The 26,226-nt window shown below is 43.8% G+C and overlaps 1 protein-coding gene across 2 annotated transcripts in view; it reads right to left on the bottom strand.

The window, feature by feature from the left end:
- LOC147709790 (fucolectin-4-like) overlaps window positions 1-26,226 on the bottom strand; it is a 200,100-nt gene that overhangs the window by 91,411 nt on the left and 82,463 nt on the right. For both annotated transcript variants that reach the window (XM_086925560.1, XM_086925561.1), the window contains exons 3-4: window positions 3,361-3,510; window positions 2,799-2,942 (exon numbers count right to left, since the gene is read on the bottom strand). In XM_086925560.1, the coding sequence (XP_086781686.1) occupies window positions 2,799-2,942; window positions 3,361-3,510 (294 nt within the window). The remainder of the gene's footprint in view (window positions 1-2,798; window positions 2,943-3,360; window positions 3,511-26,226) is intronic.

Here is a 26,226-nt window from a genome sequence, read left to right as displayed (position 1 = left end):
TTAAGGTCACCATTGAACCAGGGAGCTTTCTTGCTACTTATTTTCGGCCAGGTTGTCCAGAAGAATGGTGGTGTTGCTGTAGTTTTTCTTTTCCAGGTGAAAATTGAGGTCTCCCAGTAGAATGTAGTTCTCGGAGGTGAGGGCATGTGGGCTGATGAAGTCAGTGATGTCTTCATTGAATTGTGTGCGGGTTCCTGGTGGTCTGTAGATGAGGGTGCCTCTGAGTGTGGTCCTGGGGTCGGTGTGGATCTGGAAGTGCAGGTTTTTCGGCGGTCGTGAGGTTATCGTCGGAGCTGGTCGTGATTCGGATGGTGTTCTTATGGACGATGGCGATGCCTCCTCCTGTTTGGTTGGTGCGGTCCTTTCGGATGATCTTGTAGGTGTCCCGGATGGCTATGACGATGTCGGGCGCTGAGGAGGCGTTCATCCAGGTTTCTGTGAGGAAGGCGACGTCCGGTGATGTAGTGTCAAGTAGGTCCCAGAGTTCAGTGGCGTGTCTGTGGACCGAGCGGGTGTTCAGTAGGATGCACTTAAGGTGGTTAGATTTGGAGCTGTGTTTGGGGAATTTGGTGTAGGTTCTGATGCAGGCAAACTTGCAGAAGTGGCAGGGGAATGGTCCATGTGTGTGTCCTGGGGCAGCTTCGCAACAAAGTGGTGTGCGGTCGGGGTTAAGGGCAGAGAGGGTCGCGACGTCGTACGTAATGCGTGTAGAGCGGGTATTGCGAGGACCAGGGGGTTTGGCACAGGGCGCGGTCCAGGCGCGGACGGGCGTAGACGGGCTTACCTTTGGTGCACCTTCGGCGCGCATTGGGCGCGACCGCTGTGCGTGAACGATGCGCGCAAATGCATCTGTCATAAATGGATAGTGGAAGGGGAGGGGCGAGGGAGGGTCAGCTGGGAGGCGGGAGCGGGGTGGAGCTACCGCTAACAAGCACAACAACAACAAAATGGCTGCAACAGATGGAAAGCAAAACTGGGCGAGACTGGGGCACAATCAGGGCACAATCGGGCATAAAGTATATTTAAATAGGCAATGCGCTCAGAACAATGCGCTAATTAAAATATATTGCACTACAGGTGGCGATCACACAATGTCCGTCTCAAGTGCCTCTCAACATTGGCACTTGAGATGGACAATGCCAAAATAGCCAGTACACAATTTGCTAACTCTGGACAATTATATAGCTTTCAATACCAATACTGGTGCACCTGAAGATTGTGATTCTCTAGGACATGTTCTGCAACATGTGCATTGAATTGAGCGCATATGCCCTCAGTTATTGATGTGGTCAAAAATTAAGCAGTACTTTTCAAAGTCTGGAGAAAATTCAGAAGAGATCTACAACTTGTTCAGAGTACCTCAGCAAGGCTTCATTAACTACAAATGCCATGGTTGGTGAAGAGACTTTTCTATGCATCATTGCAAGCCATATCCCTATAGACTATAACATAATATTTGTTTCACATCTACACCAAATATGCTGAATACTTGGTAGACAAGGGTGTTTTCAGACTCTAGTATTTTGATTATGTCCACTACAGAAGTCATGTTTTCCTGTAAAAACTTAAGCATGCAGAAGACTGTACTTTTTTTTACCTCACTATCAATATGTGAGCAAAGATTATCACATTTCTTGCCTTTGGCATCATCATTAAGCAAAGATTCTGTAAACAGTCACCACATGGATAATATAGCATTCACAGCCTCTAGAACTGAGACCCACCGGCTAAATCATACAGTTAGGATGACTCCTTCATTGATGCCACACAAAGCACAAAAAGAGAAATATGTGTATTTTAGTTCCTAGTAATAACGAAACAGTGCTGTAGAATTGACTACAAAGTCAATAGAATTCTTCATGAAGCTTTCAGCATACCATGTAGCAAGTGACAAGAATCTCTTGCAGGGAAGCACTTCAGCTCAGGTATTGATTTTGACAGGTCATCATACATCATTTTTATATACGTAGCTGAATTAGTACAAATACAAACAATATCACTCCAATCTTTATTGAACTTGGTAGGAACTTTTTGCAGCAGCATTCCAAGTGACACTGTGTTCCGTGTTTGCCAAACGTCTGGTGTAATGTTTTCACCAGTATCTCAGATGCTTGGTGACAACACACATTTCACATATACTTGTCTCTACACCTTGCATTAAATGTTTAAAGCCAGGGGTGTTTTTTAATTCACCTACAAGCAACACTGACTCACTAGAAAAGAGGGCTGATGTATCAAAAGATTTCACCCATTCTCTTTCTGTGGATAAATGTAATGGTACATATTACGAAACCAGCCATTTTACCTATCAGTGAAATCAAATGTAGCCACAATATCAAATATGATTTTGATATTTTCTGATTCTCTACAGTTTATAAAATAACTAAATAAGACCTAAAACATGATTCTAAACACTGCATCTTTAGACCAAAGAGCACAAAACTGAAGAAAGCAGAAGGAAGACCTGCTTTTACCTTTCATACCTTAACAACAAAACTCAAGCAGAATAATGTTAGCCCAGTCTTTCTTGCTGCTGACTTGTATAACAAAGTACAATGTATTGGTCCCTTCAGGAAAAATGAGAATGACTCTTTCACTCATCTTTTCCTTTCTCAGAATGGCACTTAGTTATTGGTTTGTGAAGGTGTTTTTTCAGTGTTTATATGTTTATACTGATGATGGCTATTTTCCTTTTGGTGGGGATTTATCAGTTATTATAGGTTTAAACTTAAAACCAGATAGCCTATCTGTGATCCCTGAAGAAAACTCTATAGTAGATAAAAATGCATTACACATACCTCTGTAATAGCATTCTGTCCATTGATTATCATGGTCGTAGTTGCTGGTGGTAGCGCACCACTCGGTAGAATAATCTTTTGTAGTGCAGTTTTGGTAGGTTACATTTTTGTAGAGGAATGGAAACACGCAATATGGATTGATAGCTGTAATTCAAACATGCAAATCAAAAAGTAGATGAGTCAGGATGTAAAGAAGATAACTTAGAAAGTTGTTTCCTGGCAACCTCCCCCGTTTTCTAACTTGAAGCTGACCTCAACCTCTTTATGATAACCCACAATACACATTGTCAACCAATGTACTGAAGATGTGACTAGATATCAGCGAGTGATGTATTACTTAGTTATGACATACCGTAACTTTGAATTATGGGCCCAAACCATACCCACATAGTACTTGCACACCCAGCATTGCCACATGATAGGGTATTCATCAGAGTGATCTGTTGAGAGTTTTGTCACAGCATGTTTGAAATAGATTTCAGCAAACATTTAGGCCATGATTAGAAGCTGAGAGTTGAAGAATGATCCCTATGTAAATGGTGTGAAAATGCATTACACATACCTCTGTAATAGCAGTCAATCCATTGATGATCCTGGTCGTAGTTGCTGGTGGTGGCACACCACTCGGTAGGATAATCTTTTGTGGTGCAGCTTTGGTAGGTTACATTTTTGTAGATGAATGGAAACACACAATCTGGATTTATAGCTGTGTCTGAAACATGCAGATCAAAAAAGTAGATGAATTGGGATGTAAAGAAGATAACTTAGCAAGTTGATTCCTGGCAACCTCCCTAGTTTCCTATATAGCTGACCTCTACCTCTTTACAATAATCCACAATACACATTGGCAGCCAATGTCCTGAAGATGTGACTTAGATATAAGTGAGTGGTGTATTACTCAGTCATGACTTAGTGTAACTTTGAAGTATGGGCCCAAACCTTGCCCACATAGTACTTGCGAACCCAGGATTTACACATGATAGCGTATGTTGCAGGAGGTGTTCCTCAAAGTAATTTGTTAAGAATTCTATTACAGCATGTTTCAAAATAGATTTCGGCAAACATTTACGCCATGATTAGAAGCTGGAAGTTGAAGAATGATCCCTGTGAAAATGGTGAGCACCCATAATATGGTAATCAAAATATCAATGGAACTGAATATCAAGGACAAATTATTAAAACTGATATATCGATAGGTGAGTAAGTATAGATTTTTAATACCTAACTTCACACAAATGTACCTTGGTGATGTATATCTTCATGGTACTTAAAGGTAGAGTTATGAATAGTAAACCTAAATTTCCCCATATGTACATAACGTTTGATATTTTTTCTCTCGATATTCTGTCCACAATATTCTTTTAGGTCGATATCCTTAAAGTTGATATTCAGTTGTGCAACTTGTGCAAACAGGAGTTTGTTCAGAGATAAAAAATACCTTTTCTGACCTACTTGGAAGTCATGGCTTTAGAGTGCTACTGAACATTGGTATACCCAATGAAGATGTTAAGGAAAGTTGTCCATTTGAACTTGTTGTACAATTGAAGCTAAGATAAACTGGTCACTTTGTATGGTTGTTCACTTTGAGCTTATGGTGGTTTATTGTTTTCTCCTACTAAACACTACAATTGTTTTATTATGAAAATACCAAAGGTTACTCATAACGTTTATGAAATACCCAGTTTTGCTGACGTCTCAGTATCAGATAATACCAAGAGTCACTGAGAAATCTGTGATTGCTAATAACCAAACTTACTCTGTAAAACATTGACTGACTCACTTAAAGCTCTTTGTAAAAGTGATACACACTCAGGGGCCAATTACGATGTCAGACACCATCTTGTAAACATGACCACCAACCTCTGGTCGACGGTTCCGACTGTCTGATTTGGATGCGACCAAACACTGTTCGGTCACATTCCAACATTTCCCTATGAGAGCATATCTTATGGCTGAAAACCGGCCGTAGTACATGCTCCCATAGGGAAATGGAAGGTAGTGTTAATCCCTGTATCGACGATGGCGGTCGTAAAACCTAGTGTAGTAACCCACATAATTCACTGGTTCACTTAGAATTATGCATCTGATAATACCCAAAGTCAATTAAAGAGATTTATATCAGTAATACACACTGAGAGCTCTGCCCCACATAATACATTTGGGCATTCAGGGTCCAAATCAATCACTATTTTGCACAATATGCCATCTCACTTTGGAACAAGCAATATGCAAATCAGATTTGACCCTGCTCCATTGGTCCAAACATTTCTGGGTTGCTTGTGCTCTGGTTAAGGGAGAACCCGGCTTCGCAGTTTGGGCTGGACTGTTTCGCTGAAGCATGGTCAAGAATGATTTGTGTATAGCTGGGTCTGAACTGAGGTGGCATGGTGTGCAAAATAAGCATGGGTTTGGAGGCAGCTCAGAGTAATTACCAGAGCTGAGTTTAATTCAAGCATTTCATCCATCACTTTTTGTATACCTATATAGGTTGCCTTGGGTGGGATGATTATGCCCAGCATGGGCCCCGTTCACACTGTGTCACTGGAACCAATGTATACTCAGCTGATGAGCCCATAAGAAAGGCAAAACTGGTCTTGGGTTGCTTGTGTTGAGCTTTAGGGATGATCTGGTTTGTCAGTTCGGGCTGGAATGATCCTATTGGAGCACAGTCAAGATTGATTTGCATAAAGCTGAGTCTCAACTGATGGGGTATGGTGTGCAAAATATGGATGGATTGGGATGTGGCCCTGTGTAAATTACAGCGACTGAGATTAATTTAAGCATTCCACCCATCCATTTATTATGCTTTTATATGTTGCCTTAAGTGGGAAGGGTATGCTCAGATGCCCAATCACACTGTGTCACTGGAACTAAGCTAATCCTGTATGATGAGCCCATAACAAGGATAAAAAACAATCCTGGATTGCTTGTATTCAGGTTCAAGGAGGCCCTGGCTTGGCAGTTTGGATAGAATGTTTCCATTGGAGCAAGGTAAAGGCTGAATTTCATATAGCTGGGTCTAAATAAAAATGGCATGGTATGCAAAATAACAATGGGTTGGGATGTGGCCTAAGTAAATACTAATGCTGAGATTAATTCAAGCATTCCATCCATCACTTTTTGTATTTTGTAATACATGGTCTGCTCTAGGGTACTGTAACTGGTGCCACAGCCCCTGGTGCTGTGCTCAAGGGCGTTGCGTGTTTTGAAATATCTTACGGGATTAAAAGCACCAGCCAGAGTTCCTTGTGTTTCCTGCAAATTTCAAGCAACAATTTAATTGTCAAGAGAACTTTGGTGATTAAGGTGCTTGCTGGAGAGAGATGGGAGTTTTGTCTGAAGCAGTTTTGACTCATAATAAAGTAGCACAGAGGGTTAATATACCTGCGGCAAAGTAGGTGTACCATGCAGATCACACAATTTTATTTTATGTAAATAGCTCAGTGGATTACTACTGCTTTCCTCACAGAGATTTGTTTGTTAGAAAAGCCAATTCAGACCACTGTATGAGTATATGCTCCTTCAGACCAAGCACACATAAAATATACTGTCTACTAGTATGGACGATATGATTCCTATTACTTGTAGTCCTTGAATCACTGACATAAAATTGATTAAAAAATCTTGATTTTTTTAAAATATTGGAAATTGAATATTGTGATAATAAACATCACTTCCCTATACTTTATTAAAAAAAATACAAATATGTATTTTTAATAATATCAATAATAGAAATATTGTTTACAAAATAAAATAACACACAATATCAATAACATCAATATCATAAAAAATACATATGTTTTATGACCCAAAAACAATATTTAACATAAAATCATAATAAACATATATACAAATTTTAATTTTATTACAAAAAGATGTTAAAAACACAGTGCAAATATGCACGTAAAGATAATATTTATTTTTTAAAATATCATGTAACATAAAAGCATATTAAAGTAAATAAACATAAATAATAATTTAGCAATAATATATCAAAAAGAAATGTTAAAAACACTGTAAACAATATACATTTAAATATATAATTAAATAATAACAATAACATTTTGTAGAAAATATGAATGAAGTAAATACACATACATTAATTTAACAACAATATTGCGAAAAAATGTAAAGAATGCAGTGTAAAAGTATACAGTAAATACATCTTTCTGTCCGCCGCGGTACCCCCCACCATGATAATATGGCGGGGGTAAATCATGTTGTGATGGCGAATGGATCGCTACCGCCGGTCGGTGGCAATCCGTCCATCATAATGGCTCCCTTAGTGTTATCCTATGGGACAAGTAATCCTGAGAGTAGGGAAAAATGCATTTACGAGTTTTTCTGTACCAGGACTCGTAAAACTAAAAGGCACATATCCAACATTTTAATTAAAATTCACCCTGCCCTATGGGTTACCTAGGGCCTACCTTACGTGTGACATATCCAATAAAATGGGAGGTTAAGGCTTGGCAATGGGGATAAAATGCCAAGTCGGACTGGCATTTTGAAACTACGTTCAGACTGCAATGATAGGCCCGGGACATGTTTTAAGGGGCTACCTAAGTGGGTGGCAAAATAAGTGCTTCAGTGCCTCTAGTAGAATTTAATTTACAGGCCTTGGATGAATGGTATACAACACTAAAAGGGACCTATAAGTAAATTAAATATGCCAAATCTGTGCAAGTCAATATTACCATATTTAGGAGAGTGAGCACAAGCACTTTAGCACTGGTCAGCAGTGGTAAAGCGCACTCGTTGTACCGTGACATCCCGCCATTAAAAACAATTGTGCCTGATTTAGAACAATACGATCTTAATAGGTGATTCCTCTAGGGTAAACTGACTGACTTGTGGCACTAATATTGTTCGTGCCAGCAGATATAATAAAGCATAAATGAATCGGATTGTCCGTTAAAAAGTACTCGTGAATGATTAAATACGGTCAGTGCATGTCAAAAAATAATCACCTATTAAGATCGTATTGTTCTAAATCAGGCACAATTGTTTAAAATGGCGGGATGTCACGGCACAACGAGTGCCCTCCTACGCCACCCCGATCTGCAGCAAGTTTGGTGACTTTTCCTACTTGCGTTTAGCTGCTTTAATCAACCACTTGTTAACTTTTGCATGATGCTTGTGCACATTTACTTGCGGCATGTTTAGACCTTATTTCCGCCTTATCCTTTGTACTCGAAACTGCACCCGGCTATGGTCAAAATTCCTTTGTACTTACCTTAGCTCTACCATGACTTGGTTTCTTAGCTGGTTCTTGTTCCTCTCTGCTCCTCAGATTGATTCCCCGCCACTGCCTTCGATTGATTCAGGCCCTGGTGGTTTCACCTTTAGCTTTGGGATAAGTTCCACATGTGAAGGAATCCTTATGACAGTTTGGAACACTGCGCTCCGCACACACACATGCAGTAAGTGTGTAGCATGTTCACCACTTTAGAATGATTGCTATGCCTACTTCATTTAAGTTGAATGTCACCTTTACTACCCAGGCGACGCCTCACTCCTACCAACTCTGTATACCCTGGAGAGCCACGGAGCCCTCGTTCTCAACAACTGACCTGTGAGAATAACCCTTCCCCCTCCGCTGCTACACTCATGATAATATTTTTTAACTTTGCCCAAACTCCTGGAATTTTGTTCACATTTTAGCTACATGTCAGGTAGTCACACACCGTCCCTCCCTTTCCTTTTTAGGTGTTTCCAGCCCCTTTCACGTCACACCTGTCCTGAGGAAGACCCCGGTAGTAAGGTTAAAGATACCTAGGAATATAGGGGTTGAAACGTCGACTTTACAGCATCTGCCAATACCAAATCGACAGTGATATCCAAACTGTGATCCCATATGTTATATGCCAAATATGTATATAAGTTATGGACTTTGACTTTCTGGTATATGACTAATATATACCACAACTGTATGTGATATTTTTGTCACCATCACAAAACTTTCTCTCCCACCACTTGCTATCTAACATCCTTCTTTCACCCCCCTCCTATTTCCCCCTTGGACACCACACATTTCAATGTGATACCTTATTAAGTTATTCTTAAAACTGTTCATAAAAATGCATTCCCAATGTGATCAAATAACATTCGGTGGACATTATTGTTTCCGCTCTCATATTGTTTCATGATTTATGTGTTTGTTTTTAAAAAAACAATTCCTTCCTCCCCTCATGTGAAAGCCAGTAACACACTGGGACCACATTTATATATACACCGTTTAGTACCCAGTACCCAGTGATTCCGGGTTTACCCTTTTCTGTAACCAGAAGACCAAGAAAGGCGCTCCTAGCGCACTAATGTTGTTATTATTGGAATACCAGAAAAAGCAGCGGGGCAGGCAGTGCACTTATTTGTGGAGGACCAGATCATCAAGGAGCTTCAACCTAGGGGACTATTCAACTACTTTTCAGTGGAACAGGCACATCGGGTCCCTGGTGCTCGGCCATCCCATTATAGCAAGAATCTTTAAATATTGAAATTGAGACGTAACCCTAAAGACTGCATGGAGCGCCCCGCCGCTCAAATTTGAAAATGCCACCATTGCGTTCTTTCCTTGCTTTAACATTAAAGTACAGTAACAATAACACCGTTTCCTGGAGGTCACAAAAGCTCTCCTAGCGAAGGATATGTATTATTCCATGCTTTTCCCTGCAACACTTAAAGTCACAGCAAAGGGCAAGAGCTGGCATTTCTCTACACCAGAAGAGGTGTGGGACTGGCTGGATGGCTGGAGGACAGGAAGAAAAACCTGATGCAGGTGTAATACCACCAATAGACTAGTCTAGTCTGGATATTTGTATTGCGCAGACATATCACATCCCGTGAGGGAGTCTCATAGTGCATACTGGCAGGGGTAACTGGCTACCACAGAAAGGGAATCAGCCCCAGGTCTGGCAGGGGGATCTCCCTGGACGACGGAGCAATCAGGGACACAGAGAGACTGAACACATGGAAAGGGTCACCACATAAAGAGCAGAGGAGGGCTGGGGAAGTCCAATAGAGATACTGACTGATGACACCTAGGTCAGACGTCTCGACAACCAGGCGGACTGAATCTGCCTAGCCAGCTAAGTAACTGAAGTTTTTCATAATGGACATGCTGTAAGTGATGATTACTATGCACAATGGACAGTGTGAAAAGACTCCTGTCCTAGGGCAAATAGAAGGGCTGCTGGGGCGGGGGAGAGACTGCTCAAGGCTTAAGCCCACCTGTTATCTGGTGTTAAAGTTACAGGGCGACATGCACTCTGCAGGTGGGGGTGGTGGGAGGTTCTGTGGCCAAAATGCAGGGTAGCAGGGGCGGACAGTTTTGGGGATTGTGGATTAAATTGCAAATTTGTATATGGTTTGATATGCAGTTATATATGATGCTTTGCTTGGCAGATATATTGACATGGGAGGGTCGGCTAGATCGAAAGAGACGAGAGTCACCACAGTCACCAATACAAGGTAGATGGCTTTGGAACAGGTACATACTGAGATGAACAGGCCTGTAGGGATGAACCCTATGAGCCCTCATCCTGGGCCCTCTTGGGATTGGAATGCCCAAGAATAGCACCACATAAACTACAACGGGGAGTGTTGGAGAGCGGACTGGCAAACCCAGATATAAGGAAATACTATTGAGCTGCACAGTTGGTCACAACTAAGAAGTGTTTTTTTTGGGACGAGACAAACCTGCCTATAGGGTAGATCATCTCTCGATGGCGAAGAGAGGCTACCCAGCAGCATTGTACTACCACTGCATACCCAACAAATAACTCTGATATGGAAGGAGGCAACAAAATGTTTCATTTGGCACGGTAAATTATCAGCGAAAATCCCACTGTGGGATAGGAACCTCCTAAGGGAGGTTGGAGGATTACAGGAATTTTGCAAATGGGGACTACTGGGGATAGATAGTCAGGGAGACTTGTGGAGAGGGAAGAAGATGATAGAATTTCAAGACTTATAAAGTGAAGACACAATGCCCCACTCCGAGCACTACAGATACATTCAACTAAAACATACACTGCGATGTCACATACCAGACGACAAACACAAAGTCGAATATGCACCCCAAGAGTTTAGGATCTTACTAGATCCTATGACTTCCAAAGCAACCTCTCTCATAGATAGAAAAATAATGAATAATACACCCGACCCATTGGTGTCTCTTTGAGAGGTATGGGAAACTGACCTAGGTACAATGGAGGATGACGACTGGGTAGAGGTTATACGGAGTCCTAGGGAGATGGCAATGCAGGTGAGATTCCGTCTTTTACAACAGTGTAAATTGCATAGATCCTATACAACTATGGCACTCTTGCACAAAATGAACCCATAGTGACACTGTTGTATGTACATTGGGTTGTGGGGCACGGGGCACCTTTTATCACAAGCAATGGGATTGCCCCCATAATAAGCAGTCCTGGAAAGAAATAACCCGGATCATGGCTGAGGGAGTTGGAGCGGATATCCCAATGGAAGCCAAATTGCACATCTATGTGTGACAGGAGAAGATAGATGGCCTAAATATGTAACACTCTGGCTTAAGACAGCAGGCATTGTGACAAAAAAGAATATAGCAAGGACACGCGGAAAGAACCAACCACCTACAGTAACTCAGTGGAGCAAAGATCTAGACAGGTGCTGTGCAGCAGAAAAAGTGGTGTTTCAGAGCAGAGGCTGCCCCAGAAAATGGGATAAACTTTGAGGATTTTTGGATGACGTACAGAGGTCATTGAGGCCTGTAGGACTATATGTTAACAATGCATGGAGGGTTCCTTTCTAAAGTTAAGAACTGGAGATGTACTGTGGATGACACTACACTTGTTAATGTAATACTGCATTATAAATGTATTGAGTGTGAACGCTATCCCTATGCATGCATGAAGACTGTAATCTGTCCTATGTTATCTAAATGTAATGCCAAGCTTGTTAATTAAAAAAATAATTGAAAAGATAGAAAGTCATGAAACATACCATTAAGACCTCGAGTTGGCATCAGTCTAAGGCAGTGTTTCCCAATCTGTGGGTCTCAAACCACTGGTGGGTCATGAGCCGATTTCTTGTTGGGTCATGAAAAGTCAAAGCAATAAATGAAGATGACTTTAAATTCTGTGTTTATCATGTCACATTTGCTGCACTTCAAAGACAGGTCAAATGTCCACCAAAGTCTTCTGCTACTTGTTTTTTAACACGAGGAATTGGATTTTCAAACTCCTCCCACTTTTCAGCCAATAAAAGAATAATAAAGTGAATTTTGTGACCTTCTTCAATGGGTATATGAAGACTGAATGAAAAGGCTGTAGGGTGTTATTTTTTCCTAACATACAACAACATGTAATGCCTGTACTTGAACTGCACGCATTCAGAAATTGGCAAATTTTTGTGGAATTCTGAAGTGTGAAGGAAACAAAAGATTTTTACAGCATGAGAACAAATGAAGACGCTTTACTTCATAAAAGATTTTAGAATAGAATCTGTCTTTGAAACAACTAAAAACAATATATATATATATATATATATATATATATATATATATATATATATATATATATATATATATATATATATATATATATATATATATATATATATATATATATCTATACTACTATTATAAAGAGAGAACTTGCACCTTTGAGCCAGGTAAACTCGGGAACCACAGCGCCAATCTACACACCCGATACATTGTTGAAAATGTCAGGGTGTGTAGATGGACATAAGCTATATAAATAAAAAAAATAAAACGTAAATTTAAAAATTTAAGTTTAAAAATAAAGTAGTCCCCTGAAAGTAGCGCCGGCCGGGACGTAGCCCTGGCGGCGACGTGCGTGATGATGAGGAGGAGCGGCGGTGCAGTGAGGAGCGGAGCTCAGGTGCGTCATGAAGAGGAGGAGCGGCGGAGCTACTACTAGCATAAAAAATGTGCTCTAAGTCATGCCTGATTCGACCAGAACGGTGCCGGCAAAGTGAATTCATATTTTCAAACAGGTAATCTTCATATCAATTGAATTACACGATCAAACAAGTTAGCAAATGCAAACTAACAAAAAAAGCTATGCACCCTTTCCAATCAGCAACGGCACAGCAAAGACAACTATAGTAAATATGCTAATGGTGTTTGCAAATGGGTGTCGTGATGACACCAGCTCGTGCTGTTTTAAATGCTAGAGAGATATTCTTCTCCCAGCGAGGAATGACCCGGGTAATCCTGGTAATTATAGACCCGGCGCGCGATGATAGGCTTGGAATCTGCGGCGCTGCCTGCTCGCGCTGTCACTCAGGGGCTTCTGTGTGGGCGCGAGGAGGCCCTGCAGCAGGAGGCCGTCGAAATGTCAAAAAAGATGAATGTGGTGGGCAAGGAGGGAGGATGGCGCAACTGCCCCCGAAGTGCCACGTGATGCAGCTCGTATTCCTGGTGTGGGAGGACAGTTATCTTGTGAGGTGCTGCGGATAAAAAGGTCTCACGCAGAGGGCCATAATAAACAGTCCGGGTTGATGTTTATTTCAGCCAGGATATTACATATAGTAAAGGTCTTCTGTTTTACTACATTTCTCATTGGCCTGTAATTCAAGCTTTAATGAATTCATTCCTTATTTGTGCGGAATTGGGAGAGCCTCCCAAATCTGTATCCCGATTCATTTTTTGAGATGAGCAAGCAGGTTGGGGAGGTATGATCCTGCAGGAAGAGGATGGGGCATAAGGACTGGCTGAGCGAGGGAAGAAGCATAAGGAAATATGAAAATGCAAACGTAATTTCGCGTTCCGAATTTCCACATGCTGCCCCCAGCCCCCTTCTGCCCTGGGCAAAAAAATGCAGCCCCCAGCCCCCTTCTGCCCCAGGCAACGCTGGGGCGGGCTGCTAGTATATATATATATATATATATATATATATATATATATATATATATATATATATATATATATATATATATTACCTACTGGCGATAGCCAGTAGGTATATATAGTTAGGATTTTTTTCCTATGGGACTTTTGAAAATTCTATGTCTAATAACTTTGGCGTTTGTGGACGGAATCGGCTGAAATTTTCAGGAAAATGGCACATTTTGTTTCTGAGCAGCTCCTGAAAATTTGGGGGGGGTTCGTCAAGGGGGGGCCGAGAAAAAAGGGGGGTCCCAAAACGCGTTTTTCCCATGTTAATTTCCATAGGGCGGTTGGACTCACTTTTAGCCCGAACGGCTGAATGGATTTCCACGAAACTTGGCAAAATTGTAGGGACTGTTAGCCCGATGTGCCTTTGCTAGGTCTCAATATATGTGCTTCAGTGGATTTTGAGAAATTAACGTTTAAATCAAGATATATATCTGTAACAGCGCTCCGGGCAGCGGTCCGGTTCGCGAACTTTTCGCGTATCGGAACTTTGCGAAGCGAAGCTGATTGGCTCTCCGGTGTCTGTCAACATTCTAAACAGTCCGGTGCGGCCGCCATCTTGTCTCTCGGTAGGATCGAGAGACAAGAGGAGGCCAAAACAAAGGGGGAAATGAAGGAAAGGGGGCAAGGTAGACCCCTTCTGACCCCCTAGGATTGATGAGGGGGATATTATAGAGCCACGCCGGGCCCCAAAAAAAAAAGAAAAAATCCGACTTTTTCGCCGTAGAGACGCGTCTTGGTTCGCGAACCGGGCAGCTAACCGGGCAGCTAACCGGGAAGCTAACCGTCAGTGTAACCCAAAAAAAAAAAAATCCGATTTTTTCGCCGTAGAGACGCGTCTTGGTTCGCGAACCGGGCAGCTAACCGGGCAGCTAACCGGGAAGCTAACCGGCAGTGTAACCCAAAAAAAAAAAAAAAATCCGATTTTTTCGCCGTAGAGACGCGTCTTGGTACGCGAACCGGGCAGCTAACCGGGCAGCTAACCGGGAAGCTAACCGGCAGTGTAACGGGAGTCTGAGGAGTAGCTGATTGGCTGTCAATATTGTAAACAGTCCGGAGCGGCCGCCATCTTGTCTCTCGGTAGGATCGAGAGACAAGAGGAGGCCAAAACAAAGGGGGAAATGAAGGAAAGAGGGCAAGGTAGACCCCTTCTGACCCCCTAGGATTTATGAGGGGGATATTATAAAGCCACGTGGGGCCAAAAAAAACCAAACAAAAAAATCCGATTTTTTCGCCGTAGAGACGCGTCTTGGTACGCGAACTGGGCAGCTAACCGGGCAGCTACCGGGAAGCTAATCGGCAGTGTAACGGGAGTCTGAGGAGAAGCTGATTGGCTGTTATCATTGTAAACAGTCTGGAGCGGCCGCCATCTTGTCTCTCTGTGGGATCGAGAGACAAGAGGTGGAAAAAAAAAGGTGTAAATGAATGAAAGGGGTAAGGCAGACCCCTCCTGAACCCCTAGGATTGATGAGGGGGCTATTAAAGTTCCCTGGGGGGTGAAAAAAAAAAAATTGCGATTTTTCGCGGTAAAGGTGCTTCCTGGTACGTTAACCGGGCAGCTAACCGGCAGCGTAACGGGAGTCCGACATATTGTGTTTTTTGAACGTTTGTGATATGTGCACGTGTGGATTTTGTCTAATTAAGGTTAAAAAAATATATATATATCTTTAAGCGTGTTCTGGCGCGCTTACGTTTTGGGTTTGGTTTGCGCTGCAGAGACGATACGTCACGGTTATGCGATGCATCATGAGGCGTCTCACGGGCTACGTGATACGTCACTTAATAAAGAATATATTTTACAGCTATAGATATTAGCTTTTAAAAAACCAATGAAATTCACAGAAAAAACCATAGGTTATAGACCATATATAGTTAGGAATTTGCATTTACAAAACCTTGAAAATTCACTGAAAAAACCATAGGTTATAGACCATATATAGTTAGGGATTAGCATTTAAAAAACCTTATTTTATTTGCACAAAACCATTGAAATTCCATATATAGTTAGTTGCACTAACTATATATCGCGGACCCGCAATCCACTGCTAATGATGTCACATATTACATCATTCATGACATGGTCAGTGACATCACTGATGACATCACTGATGACATCTCAAATGACATCACTGATGACATCACTGATGACAACACCCAGTGACTGTATGTTTCTGTAAAGTTAAAATATGTCTTACATATTGAAGAATGAGTGGATGTATAAGTGTCTGGATGAAGGATTTAGTAGGTGCATGACTGACTGTATGAGAGAATGATTAAATGTGTCTCACTGAGTGCATGGGTTAGTGATTAAAGTGTCTTAATTTGGCAATCAATATTTATGTTCTTCTGTAAACTGCTGCATGTTTAAATCAGTAGCTATATCAGTAATTATATGGGTTATTGAATGGTTGCCCAAGTATTTGTATGGGAGACTGAGTGTGTGTGTGGGTGGCTGGGAGGTGTATAACTCTGTGCATAGATGTGTGAGCGGTTGATTCCCTAGGTGTATGGGTTCAAAAGTGCATGTAGAAACAGCTGTATGGACAGTTGACTGTGTGCATGAGTATATTGGTGAGTGAATGGATATCTCAGTTCTACATGTCAAAGTAAGTACATATGTAAAACACACTCCATGTGAGAGTTGACATATATAAATAACTGAACATAAGAGTCAGTGAATGTGAGAGTGGCTGTATGAATCATTGTGAACTTGTATCAAGGATTGTATAAGAGAGTAAATATGTGTTAGTATATGTTTGAATAAGTAAGGTGTGTATAACTGTATAGTTAAGGAAATGGAGATGTGATTGATTCTTTGCATGACTGAATAGGTGTGTGAGTAACTCCATGGATGTGTGACAGTCTGTGAGTGCCTGTTTACACTGAGTGTATCAAAGGTTATATTAGAGTCTGAAGATGTATTATCACATAAATGATATCATCAGTGATGTAATCAGTAATGTCAAATGAGATGTCAGTGATGTCATCAGTGATGTCATTTGAGATGTCATCAGTGATGTCATCAGTGATGTCATTTGAGATGTCATCAGTGATGTCATCAGTGATGTCACTGACCATGTCATGAATGATGTAATATGTGACATCATTAGCAGTGGATTGCGGGTCCGCGATATATAGTTAGTGCAACTAACTATATATGGAATTTCAATGGTTTTGTGCAAATAAAATAAGGTTTTTTAAATGCTAATCCCTAACTATATATGGTCTATAACCTATGGTTTTTTCAGTGAATTTTCAAGGTTTTGTAAATGCAAATTCCTAACTATATATGGTCTATAACCTATGGTTTTTTCTGTGAATATATATATATATATATATATATATATATATATATATATATATATATATATATATATATATATATATATACAAAATAACAAAATAAGCTATGCACCCTTTCCAATCAGCAACGGCACAGCAAAGACAACTATAGTAAATATGCTAATGGTGTATATATATATATATATATATATATATATATATATATATATATATATATATATATATATATATATATATATATATATATATATATATATATATATATATATATATATATATATATATATATATATATATGAGAAAAATACTTAAAACATAATGGATAAAAAGAGCATGATGAATTGAGTTTACAAAAAAGATAAGATTCTACTGTGTGGGACATTCCTTCAGGATAGTAATATGAGTTGTTAAGTTTTATGCACCTGCCCACTGTAGTCAATCTCCTGGGCTGAGACAAGTCTGGCCTTACGCATTCAAAGACCTCTGAGCCCCTCTTAGTGCTTCTTCTAGGGATTTCTAACATCAATAGAACGGATGCACTTGGACCACCATATCTAGGCTGCGTAACGGTATCCTGCAAACACAACCAGCCTAGAAGTGTCCTATTATAGGAGGCTGGAGGCAACCAAGTAGCTCCTAAAAACTAAGGAAACGCACAATGGTAGTAGCCATTACCTCTTCTGGACACTGTATGCTTGACAGAAAAATACAGAGTGGGATAGATCTTCTCAAGGCCTATTTCACGACTTGGCATAGTGAGCTCTGACGACTCTCATTTGCCTACTTAACATCGAAGGTCGTAATGGGTAGGGACTGGTATCTAAATGTAAGAACAATTTCCTGGCCAAAGCGCGAGTGATCTCGTTAATCGTATTCTCATTGCTAGGGAACAACTTAAACTCCAGAAAATCCAGGGTCAGTGTGCCGCTATTGCAACCTATGACTTCTTGATGTAGCATCTATCAATAGGCCAATTTAATTGACGTTTTGGAACCAGGAGTAAGGCCAATGGCACTGCCCAGAAACATCCTAGACCCAGCTTCCTAAGCAAGGGCCTAATATGCAAGATCCAAAGTATGTGCTCTGTGTCTGGAAGGGCTGATATGTCTTTAAGGGGCTCTCTATAGGCATCCAGAGCAGTTGAGCTCCATACCCAATGCCAATACAGTAGACGTCGAAGCTCTACTTTGCAAGAGAGTTCCAAATCTTGGTGTAATGGGTGTGCTCTTTGAGAATAAAAATAGCTGCCTAATGAAAGGTAGCTACAGTTAGCATAGCCTCCGAATGAAGCTGCTCCCAGAGCCTTGATATTATAAATCCCAATCGCTGGAGCGGCTTTCTTTGAAAGGGGTATGGTGTATGTCTTTAGCAGTTGATGTGGAATTTTGACTTGCGATCTAAACATCATCTGCGCCAGCTTGTCACCTATGTACTACATGCACGGCAGCTATTCTAGGTCACCTATGTATTACGTGCATGGCAGCCATTTTAGGTATCATGGTCTCCCTGTCCACGATCGATCGCCAGCACGTCCCTCTGACCCAGCAAGCATCCTCTGCGCACCCCGGCTCCCCCTCCCTCCTCCTTCTGAGCACGACCCTTCTGCATGACCCTGTCCTTGAGAGTCACGCCAGCGCCTGACCCGCACCTCCTCCCCTCCCATGAATGCCCCTCTGTTGCTAAACCTCCCTCCTGCACTGGATTGTCCACACAGCATGAATACCTCTCCATTGATGGCCCCTCACCCCGTGTCCGACTGTCCACACAGGTCCGAGGCCATTGCCTAAGCCGGAAGATATCATTTACTGCTCTTTATTGTATGAGGTCGCTCTCCTTCAAAGGTCCCTCTATTTGATCCAGGCCTCCCCACCCCCTGTGACATGATCAGGCGCACACATCCTAAGACTCGACAACACACTCAGCTGCGAGATGACTCTCTCTCTCTTATCAGCAGGTTGAGGACCTCTATTGTGAATGTATATGGGGGTGGGATTAACACGAGGGTTACGGGGATGTCTTTCCCATGCTCTACAAAGTTGTGATTGTATTAAAGGAAGGTCACATGCCATAAACCAGTGTATAAGAGGCCAGGCCTCCGAGTGGCTGTTAGAGCACCTCGACATGATACCTTGTTGTCTGTTCTGATGTGTTCTGCTCCGTCGGAATAAACTTCTGTTTCCTGCCTTCTGGTCTCCGGCGCCTGCCTCATTGCTTGGTAAACTTGAATGGTACAAGGGCGGTTAGCGCCGGGCAAATCTTGAGAAAGGTCCTAGCCCTACCTTTTTCCACAATTGGCGTCCCAAAGCGTGGGGCCCATCAGCGACACGTGGATCCAGTGGGAGAGGTCCCGATGACAGAGTGAACGACTGCAACGATCGGGAAGAGCTCATGTCCGATAGACCCTCGTCTGACAGCCGATCATCCGACCTTCACTAGTTCTGAACAGACCTCTCTCGAGTGATCTACGGTCCTGACTGGGAACCATCAGGAGTGCCGCGAACAACACGAAGGAGAGAGGACGATCGGGCGCTGGATCCAGAGGACAGGAAACCGTCCATGCGGTCCGGGTAAGGTCGTGTAAACACGACGAATTGAGGAAATTGTTTTTGGATAATACTAGTATTACGCTTTGTTGAAACCCTCTGGAGATTCACTGTCTGCAAACGGGGAAAAGCAAACAGGCTCTCTCTTTGCAAGCAGTGAAGGATAGGTAACGCAGACTTTTGTCCCCATTGTAATCCGTCGTACCTATCTTCCTCCCCCACTGTTTCCCGAACTATCGTTCGTGGATTATTGTCTGGAGATTCTTTGTCTGCAAACAGGGAAGAACAAGGCCTCTCTTTGCAGGTAGAGAAAGAGTGGGTAGCGATAATTTTTCGTGCCCACTTATTCTCCCCACTGGATTGTTTGATTGGCCGATTATTCGGTATTGGTTCTTTTGAGGTATTCACGGCCTCCAAATAACGTAGAATAGAAATATTCTGTCTAGTCTTTGTCCGCCGTGATAAGACAGGTAGTGCAGACTTTTGTCCCCGTTGTAATCCGTCATGCCTGTCTTCTCCCCACTGGTTGGTAGCCTGTTTAGCCCGGACCGCTTATTAGAGATGAACCATCCAGCTCCACTGGAGGGCACCCCTAATAAGGACATGTTCACTAAGTATGGACTAGTCGCTATAGCTTACACTAAACTATGGCATAAATATACGAAAAAGAACCTTGAAAGTCAGTGGCCACTGATAGGTTCCTTTGACGAAAATAAAATAAAAACATTAGAAATAGCGCTCCAGAAGAATAAGACCACGCCCACTATGCTCGACAGTATCGGCATGTGGCGCAAAGAAACGGAACAGCGAAAGAAAAGAGAAGAAGCAAAAATAGGGAAAGAATTACGAAAGGCAGCCCACCTAGCCGCAAAGCAACTAGAAGAAGAAATAAAAGAAAGAAAGGAAACTATGCAAAATCAAGAATCAGGGTCGACAGGCCAATGTCCTGTTAGGACCCCCTCTGCGCTCTACCCTGAATTGCCCTCCAAACAACGAGCGAACGACGAGCTACTACTAGGTCCCCCAACCATCTACATGCCCCCTCCATATGCCCCCTGCCGACAAAGCTTCCACGCTCCGAGTGTGAGCGAAAGCGATCTCAGCGCTAGTGCACCAGCCCTCACGGCCTTTGCACCAGCCACATTAACAACCTCATCAGACGACCCCGAGTCTAGCAAACAATCATCGGCCAGATTAAATAGATTAAGCAAAGATGAGCGGGACGGGATCGACAAAATAGCAAAAACCTTGGTAGAACGAAGGGAGAGCGAAGAGTACACAATGAACATATATAATTCACATGCCGAAAGCCACAGACGGCATTTTATTTTGCGATTCAGCTACCACACCCTGAACGCATATGAAGATAGGTATCAAAGTAAGGGTCCCGCCAGGCTGACAACGCTGTATAGGAAGATTGACGTTGGAGATGGGACTGAATGTGAAGCGACGGAACTCTTCATGCAGATGCTCGAGGTCTTCCGCCACCTTACAGAACAAAAACCAGAAACCAAGGTTACAGTCCCTGAAACGACCTCAGTAGAAGTAGTCAATACTATGATGCCTATCAGAGAAGCGGCTCCTTACTGGATCCCGCCACGGGGCCAGGGAACGAGCGATGATATTAATAATGAAAATGCAAAAGGGAGGGTTGTGTACAATTGGGTTTACCAACCATGGGACCGACAAGATATCCTAACCTTTAAGCAAACCCTGCCCGACTTAAGAAAGAACCCGACAGCATTTTACACCGAATTAGGCACAGCCTTGGGTTCGACAATAATGACCTTAGCAGATATTGACTTGTTCTTTGGGCTATGTCTGCCGGCTGACGTGTGGAAGCAAATCCGGAAGGCTGACCACACGGATCTGTTTGGACATACCTGGGACCAACTCGGTAAACTAGATAGACAGCGAGAACCGGGGAGCAAACCAGTGAAAGACATACTGGAACTCCCAGATAAAATAGTCCAGAAATTAAAAACACTGGTCCCGGAAAGAAAAGTAGACTGGTCGATAGTCACGGCCTGTCGACAGAAACCCCAGGAAGATGTGTCAGAATACTTCTCCCGATTCGAGACAGTGTTCTCCGACTACAGTGGCCAGGACATGACCACTGCAACCGGACAGCACCTGTTCGTACAAAATTACGTAAAGGGTCTAACACAAGAGGTCTCCCAAAAACTGCAGACGAGTGAGAGTAGTTGGGGGGCCTCCAAACCCGCAGCTATCCTTCAGATGGCTCAGTATTACGAGCACCAAAAGAATGAGAATGATAGGGCATCCGAGAAAAAGAAGAAAGATTTAAAGGAAAGGGTAATGATAGCCCAGATACAGGGTATAGCGCTAGGACGGGAACATCAAAGGGGGAACTACCAATCAAACACCCCCAGAGATCTACCTCCTAAGGATCACACCCCGACATCTCACACTGGACGGAGAGACGTTAGCAATGACCAATGCGCTTTCTGCAAAGGGCTCGGCCATTGGAAATTCCAGTGTCCGGTTTTGCTAGAGATGAATAGAAATAGGGATTCCAGGGATGTGGCAGGTGGTCCGAGGAATAGAGTACAGGGCCGAGGGAACTCCAACGACACTAACAATGACAGATCAGGAAGACTGAATACATTTGACCGTCCCCGACAGAATCAATATCAGCTATCCGAAGGTGAAAATGCCCCCGATTTTGCATAGGACTGCCAGGGGCAAGGGAGGGATCCAGTCGAGCTCTGTGTTGACCAGCAAGGTCCTTATGTCACCGCTAAGGTCTTGGGTACAGAGTCTCCATTCTTGGTAGACACTGGGGCGACACGTAGTGTGTTATCAAAACGACTGATTCCAAGGGCACCCTTGTCTGGCTCACACATAACGTCGATAGGTTTCGATGGGACGCCCTCCACTAACCCCCTGTCCGTACCTATTACCTTTGACCTAGAAAGCAACACTGCTGACGCGACATTCCTACTTTCCTCCAACTCCCCTGACGCCATTATGGGCATTGACTTACTGAAGCATTTTCGAGCTACCATTAGGTGTTCCCCAGATGGAATACGAGTCATCCTGTACGACAACCCAGACATGCCCAGATCCCGTCCCCCACGACACATGTGCTGCATAACTGACGCTGACATGTCCTTGCTTGACACCCTGCCTCCGTACCTGTGGGCCAAAAATGACTCTGATGTGGGGCGAATGATGATTGATCCTATTCACATAACTGTACGACAGGACGCCATACTCCCGAAGCTTCCACAGTATCGGATATCCCCCGAGGGTGAGAAAGCACTGGTAGCGATTATTCAGTCTCTGGTAGATGCAGGAGTGGTTGAAGAGGTGGTTAGCAACGTCTGCAACAGCCCAATCCTACCCATTGTTAAGAAGCAAGGTGAAGGAGATGAGAAAGCGTACCGCTTCATCATCGACTTACGAGAGATTAACAAAGTAGTTGTACCCCAATATCCTGTGGTCTCTGATATCACCACCATTCTGACCCTCATCCCGTCCACTGCCACCACCTTCTCTGTTATCGACCTTAAAAACGCATTTTTCTCTATCCCCATCCATCCAGACAGCCGTTATCTTTTCGGCTTCACTTTAAAATCTCGCTCATACCGATTCTGTAGAGCTCCCCAGGGGTACACTGAAAGTCCCAGCATTTACAGCCAGGCCCTCAAAAGACAGCTGGATGCTTTCCAGCTACCAGAGGGAGTGGTGTTGATCCAATATGTCGATGATATCCTTTTGGCGGCCGACACCACCCCGCTGGCAACGACAGCCACCGTCCAACTCCTACACTTCCTTGCAGAAAATGGCCATAAAGTCTCCAAAAAGAAACTACAGTTCTGCCAGCCACAAGTAACTTACCTAGGCCATCTTCTGTCCAAGGAAGGGAGGAAACTTACCCCTGACCGAATCCAAACTATCCTAGACACCCCCATCCCAAAAACGCAAAAGCAGGTCCGCTCTTTGGTTGGCCTAACCTCTTTTTGCAGACAGTGGTTGCCTAATTACAGCCTCATTGTGAAACCATTACTTGCCCTGCTGACCAAAGACGTCCCCTCCCCGCTTCCTTGGACCACTGAGTGTCAAGCCTCCTTTAAGGAATTACGGGATGCACTCTGCTCAGCACCCGTCCTCGGAACGCCGGATTACTCCAAACCCTTCTCCCTCTTCACCCACGAAAGGGAGGGATGTGCATTGTCTGTCCTAACTCAATCAATCGGTCCTAAGCAGCGCCCTTGCGCCTACTTCTCCGCCACTCTTGATCCTGTAGCCAGAGCCTTACCTGCCTGCCTTCGAGCAGTAGCTGCCGCTGCTGTCTCCATCCGTCAGAGCGAGGGAATCGTACTTTCCAACTCCCTCACTGTATTAGTGCCCCATGCAGTTGACACCCTTTTGAACCAGACAAAGACCCAACACCTGACTAGCGCACGACTGACAGGGTACGAGTTGACTCTGCTTGCACCCCACATCACACTTAAGAGATGCACGACTTTGAATCCTGCCACATTGTTACCCCTGCCTGAAAACGACCCCGACGTTCCTCCCATACACGACTGTGTGACCCTCACAGACGAACAGACTAGGAGTAGGGTTGACCTCCGAGACACTGCTTTTCCTGACCCCGATGGAGAGCTATGGGTAGACGGCTCATGCATCAAACTCCCAGATGGCACCACTTCAGCTGCCTATGCAGTAACGACAGCCCAAACAGTAGTTGAAACAGCCTGCATCACACAACGATCTGCCCAGGCAGCAGAGCTGATAGCCCTCACCCGAGCATGCATCATAGCCGCAGGGACCACCGCGAACGTATATACGGACAGCCAGTATGCCTTCGGGGTGGTCCACCATTTTGGGCTCCTGTGGAGGGAGAGGGGATTCCTGACGTCCCACGGCACCCCAATCCTCCACGGAGATTTAGTGTCCGCTCTGATTGAGGCAGTTCTCCTCCCCAAACGATTAGCGGTGATCAAATGTCAGGCACACAAAAGAGTGACAGACTTAGTCGGACAAGGGAATGCATTAGCCGACATCACTGCACGAACCACAGCTGAGAATAGGACAGTGACACGCATATATGTGACCAGGTCACAAGCAGAAAAATGGAGTGACACAAGGGAAATGATCAGAGACATACAGTCGGCCAGCACCCCTCACGAATTGACTAAATGGGCAAGGGTGGGTTTGAAGGATGAGGAGGGTTGCTGGCGAACAAAAGATGCAAACAAATGGTTGCTGCCTGACTCATATCTGATTCCCATACTGACAATGGCTCACTCCCCCGCACACATAGGATCTGCACCCATGATCGAACTCATTTCCAAAGTCTGGCATAACGATAAAATCCCCGACTCAGCCAGACGCCTGGTTCAGCAGTGCCTTATTTGTCTGCAACACAACCCCGGGAAAGGAACTGTAGTACCCCGGGGAGGGTTCGGGACCCCCAATCATCCCTTTGAGGTCCTTCAGATGGACTACATCCAATTAGAGAGATGCCAAAGCCTGAAGTACGTACTAGTCATCGTGTGTGCCTTCAGCAAATGGGTAGAAGCCTATCCAACCCGTGACAACACTGCCATGACTACTGCCAAAGTACTACTGAAGGAATTCTTCCCTCGCTATGGCCTTTGTCGAATTTTATGGAGCGACAATGGCCCCCACTTCATAGCTGAGGTTATCCAATTAATCCTAAAGGGGTTAGGGGTGAAGCAACGATTTCATGCGGTCTTCCACCCCCAATCCGCTGGTCTAGTGGAACGCCATAATGCCACGCTGAAGCTGAAACTGGCAAAAATAGTGGCCACCACTGGACTCAACTGGCCGGATGCCCTCCCACTGGCCTTGTTATCGATGCGTTCCACCCCCACCAAGCACCATTTGACCCCCTACGAGGTCGTGTTTGGGCGTCCGATGAATCTCTGGACTGCTCCCAAACCGACCTCCATTCATGACGTCCCGGACGTCCTACTATCTGATTATTTGTGCAAGTTAACTAAAACGTTGTCTGTCATTCATCAACAGGTGCAGCAGGCCATCCCCGATGCTTCCAGGGGCCCCGGCCACGACATCCAACCGGGAGATTTCGTATTAATACGAAATTTCCAGCGCACCAAGAGTCTGGAACCTCGGTGGACGGGCCCCTGGCAAGTGCTGATCACCACCCGAACAGCACTCCGAGTGGAGGGGAAGAAGCACTGGCTGCACGCGCATCATTGCCGGAAGGTCTCTGCGAACCTGGCCACGACAGAAAACGTCAGCACCCAAGAAGAGCTCCTGAGCAAAGACCGACCGATATTGGACTGTTATCCCGATACTGAGGCACTCGAACTTGCAAAATTCTCTGATCCCACCGTGCCATCCAGAGAAGGGTATTTCCTGCGTCGAAAGGAGGGAGTTTCGGCTAAGTAGGCCACGGACTAAGTTAAATCTCAGAACGGTGACCTAAACACAATCAAGGGTTGCCGGGAGAGAAGCTAAACGAAGTCTGTGGTTCTGCCCGCTACCGAGCCCCCTTGAAGGTGATGGAAGCGCCAGATAAGAAGATGATGGAAGCGCCAGATAAGAAGATGATGGAAGCAACAGGAAATACCCAGTATAGAAATCCAAAGACTGACAACTTGCACAAATCAAAGACAATCGCACTCTTCATTGTCTTCCTCTTCTGCCTCCTCCTCATGAC

This window comes from Lissotriton vulgaris, chromosome 6, assembly GCF_964263255.1.
Source record: "Lissotriton vulgaris chromosome 6, aLisVul1.2, whole genome shotgun sequence".
Classification (NCBI taxonomy): Eukaryota; Metazoa; Chordata; class Amphibia; order Caudata; family Salamandridae; genus Lissotriton; species Lissotriton vulgaris.
This window is presented reverse-complemented; position numbering and strand designations above follow the sequence as displayed.